Genomic DNA, 12,090 nt, shown 5'->3' with positions numbered 1-12,090 from the left:
GGTTTCAAATTTTGGCACCAGTTCTCAACTGGTACTTACTTCATCGACTCCGAAAGGATGAAAGGCAAAGTTGACCTCGGTAGCATTTGAACTCAGATCGTAAAACGGACGAAATGCCCGTATTTTGCCTGGGGTGCTAATGATTCTGCCAGCTCACCGCCTTAATGCAGCTTAACTTTTATTTTTTTTAAATAGAAATATTAATATTTCTCGGTCTCTCTAAAGGAGTCTAAGGCAGCGGTACTGGATATTAATAGTTATCGCCAAGCTAACATGGCAGTCCAGAAAAATAGGACGAATGCTGCCGTTGATTAGCTCCAAGAGGCCATCGCCTCTAGCTAGCTATGTGACACGTGAACCTGTGTCCCTTGCTGGTCTGGCATCTACAGACTAGTTTCAGGGTGTTTGCCTCTTATCAGGGTGTTTGCCCCTTTGTTTGTTTTTAATCTTTTAGTCAGGAGAGGAAAGGCAGTGTCCATGACACGGTACAGGGCCTCCGATACCAGTGGAAGGAAGAGAGGGAGAAAGTTACACTCAGTCCGGAAATTCTGCAGGAATTCTTGCAACAGAGTTATTTACTTTCTTAAGCCCATCTCTCCCAGTGGAACAGAGGCCACCGACGACTTTTCTCCGCTGTTCTCAACTTTGTTCTATCTTTTCTTTTTCTCTCCAGCTGGATCCTTACTTCATATGTTTCACGAAGTAAAGGACTTCGTCCACTCCTACCCCTTGTTAGTTTTGAATTGTCACCGATGCTTTCACTACTTGCTTTTTGAACTCAGAACGCAAAGAGGCGGAACAAATATTGCAAGGCATCTGATCTGATATTCTTATGCCTCAGTCAATCAATTGCCCTGAATTTGTACGTTAATTTATTGAGTTGATCTTGGTAGAATTTGAACTCAAAGCGCAAAGTGCGTGGGAAAATACGGAAAGGCATTCTATCCGACACTCGAATGTCTCTGCTAATTCACTGCCTTAAAGAGTTGGTCAGTCATTGAACTGCAGCCATTTGGGTCACTGCCTTGAAATATTTCAGTTCAACAAACGACCCCAGTACTTCTTTTTCTTCCTTTTATTTTAAAGTTTAATACTTAGTGTATCGTTCCTTTTTGCGGAACCGCTAAGTTACGGGAATGTAAACAAATCAACACCGGTTGTCAAGTGATAGATGGTAGATAAACACAGACACAATGGCACACTCACACGACAGGCTTCCACACAGTTTCCATCTACCAAATTAACTCACAACGCATTGGTCGGCTTGGGGCTACAGTAGAAGACATTTATTCAAAGCGCCGCACAGGCGGGGTGGGGAATAGGGGAACCTGAAACCATGTAGTTGTAAAGCGGGTTACCAAACCATACAGCCACACTGGGTTTAAAAAGACATATTGTGGGTAATAACACAAGAATAAATTAAGCATTGCAGATTTAAAAGATTTATAATGAAATGTAGTGGTAGACAGCCAAATTGAGAGGGACGACGGTATGAAGACATTTAGTGTAGCGCTGTGGCGCTTCTACCTTCATACTTTCATGTTTGTATGTATAATACTGATTTCAAATTTTGGCACAAGTTCAGCAAGTTTGGGGGTAGGGGTAAGTCAATTAAATTGACCCCAGTGTTTAACTGGTACTTATTTTATCGACCCCGAAAGGTAAAGTCGGCCTCGACGGAATTTGAACCCAGAACACACAGACGGGCGAAATGCCGCTAAACATTTAACCCGGAATGTTAACGATTCTGCCAATTCGCCACCTTTTGATTGTAAAATATTGAAATATTTCCATATACCTGTTTATCCAAAACCCACTTCTTGCCGACAGAAAGACCTCCAACACTGGCGAACGTATTTTCGAGATCTGCTGTGAACACGTCAATATCTCCTATCTACAGTGATAATAATAAAAAAATATATAATTAAATAAATAATCATATCAACAACAAGAAAAAAAAAATTTTTGTTTCTAATTTAAGCACAAGGCCAGCAGTTTTGAAGGAATGTAGTTTGTCGATTTCATTGATTCTAGTATTTGATTGGTTCTTTATTTCATCGAATTCGATTGGATGAAAGGCAAAGTTGACTTTTCGGGATTGGAACTTAGAACATAGGGAACCAAGCACATACTCAGCAGTTTTAAGGGAGGGATTTAGTTGGTACCATCGACTCCTTGATACATTATTTTATCGACTCCAGTAATTCCTTGATACATTATTTTATCGACTCCAGAGAAATGGAAGCAAAGTTGACTTTGGTGGATTTGAAATTAGAACATGAAGAGCCGGAAATAATACTGGAAAGCATTTTTCTGATGTTCTAATGAGTCTGCCAGCTCGTTGTCCATAATTGTTTCTGGGTTAGGTACAAGGATAACAATTTGAGGGTACTTGAGTCGATGAAATCAACCCTAATACTTGGTTGGTAGTTTATTGCCCGGTAGGATGAAAGACAATGTAACACCTCTGGGGCATTTGAACTCAGAGCGTAAAGAGACGGAGCGAATGCAGCAAACCGTTTTGTCCGATTTTCTAACGGTTCTGCCAAACAAAGGCGCATGGTCTTATATATTGTGGACAGAAGTGCAGTTGAGTATATCAATCTTCATGCAACGAGTATTATTTAATCGATCCTGGAATGATGAAAGTTAACTTATTCTTATATAGTTTAATCACTGGAGGAAGAGTATGCCTCCGTAACTTGTGACAAGGATGTAGGAAGTTTTCCTTGATTGGATAACGTGAAGGTGCATGTTCTGGTGGTTAGGATGTTGGACTCTCAGTAGAAACGTACGAACACTATCATAATCAATCAGCTTGCGACTTCGGCATCACGGTTTGATGAAAGTGGTAACAGTTGACATTGATCGCGCTTATTCATAGAAGCTTGTTAACCAATCAGTGACACCGATAAAGGATTCGGCTACAATCAGATGTTGAGATACATCTGATACTACAGACCATAGTCCCGCCTTAAATATTTTTGAATGAAATAAAATTTAAAATATTTAAGGTGGCACTACGGTTTGTAGTGTCAAATATTTCTCACATTCTGATTATAGCCGAATCCTCTATCGATGTTTGTGATTGGGTAAAATGTTTCTACAAATAAGCACGTTCAGTGTCAACTGTGTTACGACGTTCATGAAACTTTGACGCCTAAGCTGCATTCTGATTGGTTAAAATAGCTTTCGTAAGCTTCAGACTATTGAAGTATATCAGAAGTTTCCACGCAGTTTCCATCAACTAAATTCATTCACAAAGCATTGGTGGACTCAGGGCTGCAGTAGAAAACTCTGGCCCAAGGTGCCGTGCAGTGGAATTGAACCCGAAACCTCGTGACTGCAAAGCGAGATTCTTAACCACACAGCTATGCCTGCGCCTACATTAAATAATAAAAAAAAATTGTTTCATTCCTTCCCTGAAATAATTAATGGAGAAAGCTTATAGTCATCTATAAACTGAGAACTGAAGGAGCGCTGTTTTTACCTGTGTCGGTTTCACTACGCCCCAGTATTGTTAGAACACATGCTCAGTGAGTTAAACTGTTTCTTACTTGAGTTTATGACCTCAGTATTATTTCAGAGCAAAATTAAATGTGTATTTATAAAAAGGATTATTCAATATATATGTTCGATGGTTTGTTGCAAACATTGGAATTATGACTTACTGAGAGTCCGTAGTGTTCAGTTATGCCACGGCCTGTTTTTCCCAGGATTCCGAAGCTAAAGCTTTCATCAACAATCACACGTACTTTGTAAATGTCTCGCAATTCCACAATTCTTGGTAAAGGACATATATCGCCAATGTTGAGGTACAGCGCTTCGACGACAATTAACTTTTTGGTCACTTTAGCCTTCTTCGGGTTCTGTGTGAGGATTAGTTATTTAGATAACATAAGATTAGAATTTTGATTAATAACAAAGTGATAATGGGCATAAATGATATTAGCAATTTACTTCCAATTTGTATAATTTTTCTGGTCTAATATACTTTTGTATCTTTTATTCGTCTAATAAAATACGTCCTGTGCATCACATGTGATACATAGGTCAGGCAAAGGGATAAAAGCAAAGTTAACCTTGGTAAAGTTTGAACCTCGCACGAATAAAGAACTATACTAAATATTTCTAAAGCATTTGTCTGAGACCCTAACGATTCTGTTAATCTACTAACAGTATTTGTTGTCATAACACTATGTAAAAGATATAAAACAAATCATTATTACAACATTTCGTTCGACCCTATTGGGAGAAAATTATTTTCTACTCTAGACACAAGGTCCGAAATTTTGAGGGAGGGGGCCAGTCGATCAGATTTACCCCAGTACGCAACTGGTACTTAATTTATCGACCCTGAAAGGGTGAAAGGCAAAGTCGACCTCGGCGGAATTTGAAGTCTGAACTTAAAGACAGACGCAATACCGCTAAGCATATCGCCCGGTGGGCTAACGTTTCTTCTAGCTTGCCGCCTTCCTATTGGGAGAATATTCTTTTCTACTCTAGACACAAGGCCCGAAATTTTTGGGAAAGGGGCCAGTCGGTTAGATCGACCCCAGTACGCAACTAATACTTAATCTATCGACCCCGAAAGGATGAAAGACAAAATCGACCTCGGCAGAATTTGAACTCAGAACGTAAAGACAGACGTAAAGACAGACAAAATACCGCTAAGCATTTCGCCCGGCGTGCTAACGTTTCTGCCAGGTCGCCGCCTTGTATCGGGAGAATATTATCAAAAGAAAAATCAAGATGACTTACTTGTTTTTCCCATTTTTGATGTTCGATAAGTAATTCTTCGAGATGTTCCATGTCGTTGTGGCGAAAGAAATGGAAATTGCTGCGGGACACTCTTAATCCTTGTGTGACTGCGAAAGACGCCCCCATATCACTGTGAATGAAGGTTGTAAAATAGTAATATGTCCTAGATTTGGAGGTGTTGGTGGTGGTAAGGAATGTGGTGACGGGGTCGGAAGAACACATAATATACTTAAGAGTACCCGTGTAAATTTCTCGGTTTTTCTGAAAACTTAGATGGGTGGTTATGGAGTTACATAAAATACGCAATTTCATTTGAAATTATATTTTTTCCGGAAACATTTGATTGTTGAGATGGTGTAAAGGTACACATATGATACTGAAGCTGTGATTTCAGGGTTTGTTTCTTTTTTCTTGCTGATCGAGCAACTTGAAGTTATTAACGGCAAATAGTTAACCAATAACGTGATATCTATGCACTAATATTAACACATGATCTATATTTAACTGCGAACGTGCTACAAATAAGGTAATGTCAAGTTGTGAAGTTACAGCTGGTTCAAGGCTGACTTAAGACAATCTAACAACAGTCACCACCACTACTGATATACCAAATTGCTATAAACGTAAATTGATTCAGCATACAGAATCTTCTGAAACGAGATTAGAATGCTTGGAGATGTATCGTTATCTAAAATTTTCCACTAAGCCAAACCTTCGGAATTTCAGTCAGCATCTTATGTTGTCCGTTCTTCGCATAGATTAACAAAATTGTTTTTTTAGGGGTCAGTCACAGAAAAATAATCAGTGATCATCACACTATTTTTAACACATCCGAGTCTTGTAAGATGAAGAAATCTTCAGACAGGAAATCAGAGATGGGGTCAAAATACAAGACTAGTTAATGCTATAGGTACCCAAAAGCATGATGGTAGCATGGAGCAAAGGGACGGATTAAGTCTATTCCACGTACAAGTGAAGTCTATCTACTTACCAAATTTCATTCACAAAATCACAGTTTTCTCGCAAGAGTTAAATTAGTTGGTATTTAACTTCAGACAGCGTCAGGTATCTATAGCTTAACGCATAATCATTTAGCTAAGCTCATACGTGACTTAAGTGTACTATACTTTGTTGCAATCATTTAGACCAGGTCTCTGTTTTAAGAACAGCCTCTTCCTTCCTTTGAAGGTTCTGAAGAGGGTCAGGACCACTGCCCTTCATCCTCTGACGAAGCGATAAATAAAAAGTACATCGTAGAAAATAAGGTGGGAGAAATGTATGACGAATACAGTTATCGTTAATATTGTGGAGTTACAGATTTGCAGTTAGAAAACCATAAATTAATGTGAGCAATATCCTATATCTACATGGTATTTTATTTATTTATGCTCCCTTTTCAAGCCTAGCCAGGCTCATGGGCCCGGTTTCCCGGTTTCTATGGCGTATGTGTTCCCCCCAGCTGGACGAGACGCCAGTCCATCGCAGCGTTACTCAAGAAACAGGAAGAAAGAGTGAGAGAAAGTTGGGGCGAAAGAGTACAACAGGGGTCGCCACCACCCCCTGCCGGAGCCTCGTGGAGCTTTAGGTGTTTTCGCTCAATAAACACACACAACGCCCGGTCTGGGAATCGAAACAGCGATCCTCCGACCGCGAGTCCGCTGCCCTAACCACTGGGCCATTGTGCCTCCACATATTTACATGGTGTACTTACCAAAATATGACGTCATGACGTTTTGAATACGTGGCCATTGCACTTGTAACAGTGAGAAATCCATGTGAGTATAAAACAGCCATTTCGGTATTCATATATTCACAGAATCGCTCTTCACATTCCAAGTGTGTATCTGTTGAAATATAGTTATAAAAGGTTAGTTTAGTTTATGAATCTTGTCATATTACAAAACATCCACAGTTTCAAGTCAGAAAGAATCTTAACGTGGTCACTAGGTCTGTAAAAAAAACAAAAAAAACCGACCAACTTACCCTCAAATTCGTTAGTGTCGAGGGAAAGTTCAAATGGGAGTGACGAATTTATTCTTTTGGACAGAGCTGTTCTGAGCTGGTGAAATTGTTAGAAGTGCTGATATAAAAATAAATTCTGGAATAATATGGAGCAAATAGAAAAAGCTGAGCTTTTCATAGCACTTTTATATTGAGTGTAAATAATTTTTTTGAATATCATGCTAAAGTCAGGGGCGGGGGTGGTCTATTAATAGCTAAACATAATGTGATACATACTTGTCTTTGCTTCTGACCCTCATCTCATTGATGGAATCATAGAGGCGCTGCCGTGATATACGGCGCATAATAGGCTCCTTTTTAAAAACCTGGTGGATCTCACCCATCACCAGCTCTGATCGCAGCTGATTTCTTCCAGAAAGAGAGGTAGAGAGATAAACACGAAAGAAAGAGAACTGACCCCCTCCTCCCAATACGGGACTAGTACTCTATTTTTTAATCGTCCCTACCCTGAAAAAGAAAAAAGATCAAAGGCAAAGTTGATCTTGGTGGGATTTAAATTCAGAACAGGGAGGGTCGGAACATCTATCGAACCGAAAATCAATTTATTCAATGCCTTAACGACTCTACTAATTGACTTTTTGTACGATACGTACGATATGACGGCAAATTTGACTAGCATTATATGACCAAACGTCATATTTAATTATTGGCCCTCTATTTCGCGAAATGTAAAATTTATTAAATTCTAGACAGTGAAATGGCAGAATCGGTAGAGCACCGAATAAAGTAATGTATGGTATTTGTAACGTCGTTTTACACCCTAAAAATAAATCGTTGCCAGATCAGCTTCGTTTTTCCTCTATCTGAATTTGGTAAATTAAATAGTAGACAAAGTACTAGAGTTTGATATATAGAGGTATCCCGGTATGACTACACCCCATTGACTGAAATGATTAAAATAATATTGAATACTATGTAAATCTTGAACTACCAACACACTTTGTAATTGGAAAGAAAAATAAGAAATTGTTGGTTAGTTAAAAATATATCTAACGGTAACACTTAAATGACCAACCAATCAACTCGCCCCAATCTAGATTAGAGCTGCTGACACCTCTTCACTTTATGTAGAAATACAATAAGCTGCCTTCTACACTTTTGTACCGTTTTCATTAGTTTCTCAATATGCCAGTTTGTTGTCTAGCTACTTATCCTCATGAATACAGGCTGCTGCTCAATGATATCTTGTCGTGACTATTAACATCTGTTGTTGTTGGCACTCCGTCGCTTACGACGTCGAGGGTTCCAATTGATCCGATCAACGGAACAGCCTGCTCGTGAAATTAACGTGCAAGTGACTGAGCACTCCACAGACACGTGTACCCTTAACGTAGTTCTCGGGGATATTCAGCGTGACACAGTGTGACAAGGCTGATCCTTTGAATTACAGGCACAACAGAAACAGGAAGTAAGAGTGAGAGAAAGTTGTGGTGAAAGAGTACAGCAGGGTTCGCTACCATCCCCTGCCGGAGCCAGGTGGAGCTTTAGGTGTTTAGGCTCAATAAACACTCATAACGCCCGGTCTGGGAATCGAAACCGCGATCCTATGACCGCGAGTCCGCTGCCCTAACCACTGGGCCATTGCGCCCCTACACTATTAACATATGCAAACCATTTTTCACAAATTCATTCTCTGTGAAAAAATTGGACCACGAAGGCCTTTTCAGCAGCTTGGAGTAAGGATCAAACCAATCAGTTTCATTTCAAATATCCATCAGAGTTTATTCACATCTCCTTCTTTGCTGCCGATGATATTATCTAAAGACTGCTTATTAGAATTAAACAACTATGAGCCTGGCGGCATAAATTCATTTGCATTATGACACAATAAATATTAGAGTACCAAAACAGCTACGTTATGAGTAAATATATAGACAGACTCATATCACTGCATACGTATCAATGATTGAACAGACAGAACACAACAAGGAGAAAAAGCTAGACGAAAGCAGAGCAAACAGGAAACAAGACGAAAACTTAACAGACGGGGAATATAGACAAGGACATCATACACGGAATATTCGCAGCTGATTTTTCCTCGTCAGTCAATGACTAAAGTATCATCGTGGTTTCGGACCCTTCTCATTGTGATCACTCAATCATGGTCGTAGCTGTGCTGTTAAGCTACTGGAAAAAAGCTAGCGAATGTATACTGAGACGGAAGTCTAGCTGAAAAAAAAAGTTCCACGAGGGCCTTTGCATCAATTTAGGTTGATTATCGAACTAATAATTTTCCTTGTTATTTCACAATTCACCGGAATTCATTTACCCCTCCTTCGCATATTGCTGATGATAGAAGTTAAATGTCATTAATTAAGTCTCTGCCTGGGCTCAGTATTAGAAGCAAAATGTAATTAATTAAAACAAATATAAATTCATAAAATAAGTAAAAATATATAAATATATTAAATATTTCAAATATCTTGATGTTTGTTACCATGGTGCAAATGTACAAAAAACAAAAGACAGGCACAGGCGAGGGAGTAACAAACAAGGTGTATTAGTTCGACATTCAGGAAAAATAGAAACGTCCTTGACGTTTCGAGTCTACGCTCTTCGACAGAAAGCAATGAAGAAAAAAAACGGAACGAGAAAAAAAAAACCTGTCTAGATTAACGGTTTCACATCGAATTGATACCATGTTTGATTTCATGTGGTTTACTTACAAGGCAATCTCAATGACACAATGAGGACACCCACACAATCGTTCAATCTACGAGGAATCCAACGCTACAGTATCAAAAAAATATAAAGGACACATTGGATAATGCAGTCCTATGTACAGTGTCTCAAAGTGTAAAACACGAAGGTAATGGATGAAATGTCTTTGATCACAGGTTTACTGGATCAAGCCTGGATCAAGCCTGATTTACTGGATCAAGCTTGATCAAGAGCTAAATACAATAACCATGGCTACAATCGTTGACATTTCGTATAAACTGTCATAATAAATAGGTCGCTGAATCATTTCCTTACCTGTGGTGCCATAGAAACCACGTGGTCCACATGTGCCAACACCATAGTATCTCAATCGTTTTATGCTTTCTTTCTGAAATCGAGAATATAGAGAACATTATTACTATTGCTCTGTTATCATTTTTAATTCTTAAAATCATCATAATTGCCATCGTCACCGTCATTGTTATCGCTATCGTTATTATTATTGTTGTTGTTGTTGTTGTTGTTATTGTTGTTATAATTCCGTCGAGGTTGACTTTACCTTTCATCATTTCGGGGTCAATAAAATAAGTACCAGTTGAGTACTGAGGTCGATGTAATCGACTAGTCCCTTCCCCCAAAATTTCAGTCCCTGTGCCTATAATAGAAATTATTATTATTATTATTATTATTATTATTATTATGCTGCAAGCTGGCAGAATCGTTGACACGTCGGACAAAAATGCTTAGTAGCATTTCGTCCCTCTTTATGTTCTGAGTTCAAATACCACCGGAGCCGACTTTGCCTTCCATCCTTTTGGGATCGTAAAAATAAGGACCAGTTGGGCAAAATCCAGGCACTGTGTATCACCAACACACACTTCTAAAATAAACCTTGCATAAAGTGCTTTAGAAACACCCCTGCTCAAAATTGCAACACAATTGCAACAAATTTTGTGTCACATCTTGGGTATTTAAAAGTTTCATTGTGTCATTTATTCATTAGGTATTGTGTAACTATCTCTCACTTTTGGACTGCAAAAGTATCATCTTCGAAATATATGAAGTAAGGTCACAGATCGAAAAGAGGGTACACATCCTATTAATGTTATCATCATCTTCAAGTTTACAGGAAACATATTTATGCATAACATCTTTCTGATACGCAGAATATTTCTCTTTTAGGGCTTTTCTGAGGTATGTTGTTCCAGTAATTCTGAGATTGCACGGAGAGTCACCGGAAAAGATGTACAGGGAACTTCTTGAAGAATTCACTCCTGAGTTGTAAGATGCTCTTTTTCCTTTTCAGAACTTGTCTGATGTATTTATTATTTCTGCTACTGTTTAGCAGATACTATTTCAGCAATGTGCGATGTTCAAGGGCTTCCTGAAATTATCTCAATCCCCATTCCTATCTCTATTCTTTTAACATAAAAACTAACAATATCATAAAGTCAATGGAAGCTTCCAGTTAATATTAGGATTTTGTGGGTTTTCAGTATCAATGGAACAGATTTCTTTAAAGACAAATCAAATATTCCAGTTCTTGCACTGGAAATGTAGTGTCAGATATTGTCCTGTTATTAGAGAAAAGCTCTAATTGCTTTATTTTGTTAAAGTGCAGTATAATATTCTTCAGTTATCCTATCATTTTTACAGAACATTTATAGGATATATTTTTGTCATTACTTCGATATTTGTGGAACATGGGAAACAGGGAGATAAATTCGTAGTAAAGTCTTTGGGGGCTGGGAGACAGTATGTACCATCGTACGTACGTACGTACGTACGTATGTATGTATGTATGTATGTATGTATGTATGTATGTATGAATAAATGTATGTATGTATGTATGAATAAATGTATATACGCAACGTAGATATTTCAAAGCTCTTACTTCAACAGACTTGTCACCTAGTAAACCAAGGAAGTTAAAAGTCGCCATGTTGATACATTCTTTCCCGTTGATTTTTAATATCTTACCAGCAAATCTGCAAATTAGAAAGAACATTTGCTTAGCGGTTATGATTTTCTTTTCATTTTTTTTTAAGACACGAAGTTTCTTACGAGAGAGAGAGAGAGAGAGAAAGAAAGAGAGGTTGGTCGGGGAGAAAGATCGTACATTATAACTGTTGGCCACTTATGTTTTGGTGATTAAGTAAAAGGAAACTGCCGATTCATCGAAAACAAATAACAAATGTCAACTATCTTAACTGGCATTGAAAACAGGTAAAAAAATAAGTTTAGCTTCAAGACTGGATTCACCTCTCCCTCTTTCTATTTTTCTCTCTCCTATCTCTCCCTCTCTTTCCCTCTCTCTCCCTTTCCGTCTCTCCCTCTCCCTCTCTCTCTCTCTTCTCTTCTCTTCTCTTTTCTTTCATGACACCTTCCTCAACGCTCTCTAAAGTATTCTCCCGAACCAATATGCAAGAGATACGAGCCGATAAAATTGTAAGAATTAATGAATAAAAACATATTTACCCTTGCACAACATTTTCCTCCATTCGAACAATCAGTTCATGGTCACCTGGCACTGTAGGGACCAACGGTTCGGGTGTCCATTCCTGTACGACCTGTTCTTTTTCCTAGAAACAACGAAGACCACATTAAAATGGATATCTATCAACGAAATCAGAAACTTATCGGGAA

At 38.5% G+C, this 12,090-nt stretch overlaps 1 protein-coding gene across 3 annotated transcripts in view; it reads right to left on the bottom strand.

Annotated features, from left to right (window-relative positions):
- Positions 1 to 12,090, bottom strand: part of LOC106875746 (serine palmitoyltransferase 1) — a 32,680-nt gene that overhangs the window by 19,080 nt on the left and 1,510 nt on the right. For all 3 annotated transcript variants that reach the window (XR_001410157.1, XM_014923996.2, XM_014923997.1), the window contains exons 2-8: positions 11,923 to 12,026; positions 11,339 to 11,432; positions 9,760 to 9,832; positions 6,473 to 6,605; positions 4,762 to 4,891; positions 3,672 to 3,869; positions 1,799 to 1,894 (exon numbers count right to left, since the gene is read on the bottom strand). Coding sequence is in view for 2 of the 3 variants with exons in the window: in XM_014923996.2 (XP_014779482.1) it covers positions 1,799 to 1,894; positions 3,672 to 3,869; positions 4,762 to 4,891; positions 6,473 to 6,605; positions 9,760 to 9,832; positions 11,339 to 11,432; positions 11,923 to 12,026 (828 nt within the window). In the remaining variant the exon portion in view is untranslated. The remainder of the gene's footprint in view (positions 1 to 1,798; positions 1,895 to 3,671; positions 3,870 to 4,761; positions 4,892 to 6,472; positions 6,606 to 9,759; positions 9,833 to 11,338; positions 11,433 to 11,922; positions 12,027 to 12,090) is intronic.

The sequence above is a fragment of the Octopus bimaculoides genome, chromosome 8 (assembly GCF_001194135.2).
Source record: "Octopus bimaculoides isolate UCB-OBI-ISO-001 chromosome 8, ASM119413v2, whole genome shotgun sequence".
NCBI classification, from domain to species: domain Eukaryota; kingdom Metazoa; phylum Mollusca; class Cephalopoda; order Octopoda; family Octopodidae; genus Octopus; species Octopus bimaculoides.
This window is presented reverse-complemented; position numbering and strand designations above follow the sequence as displayed.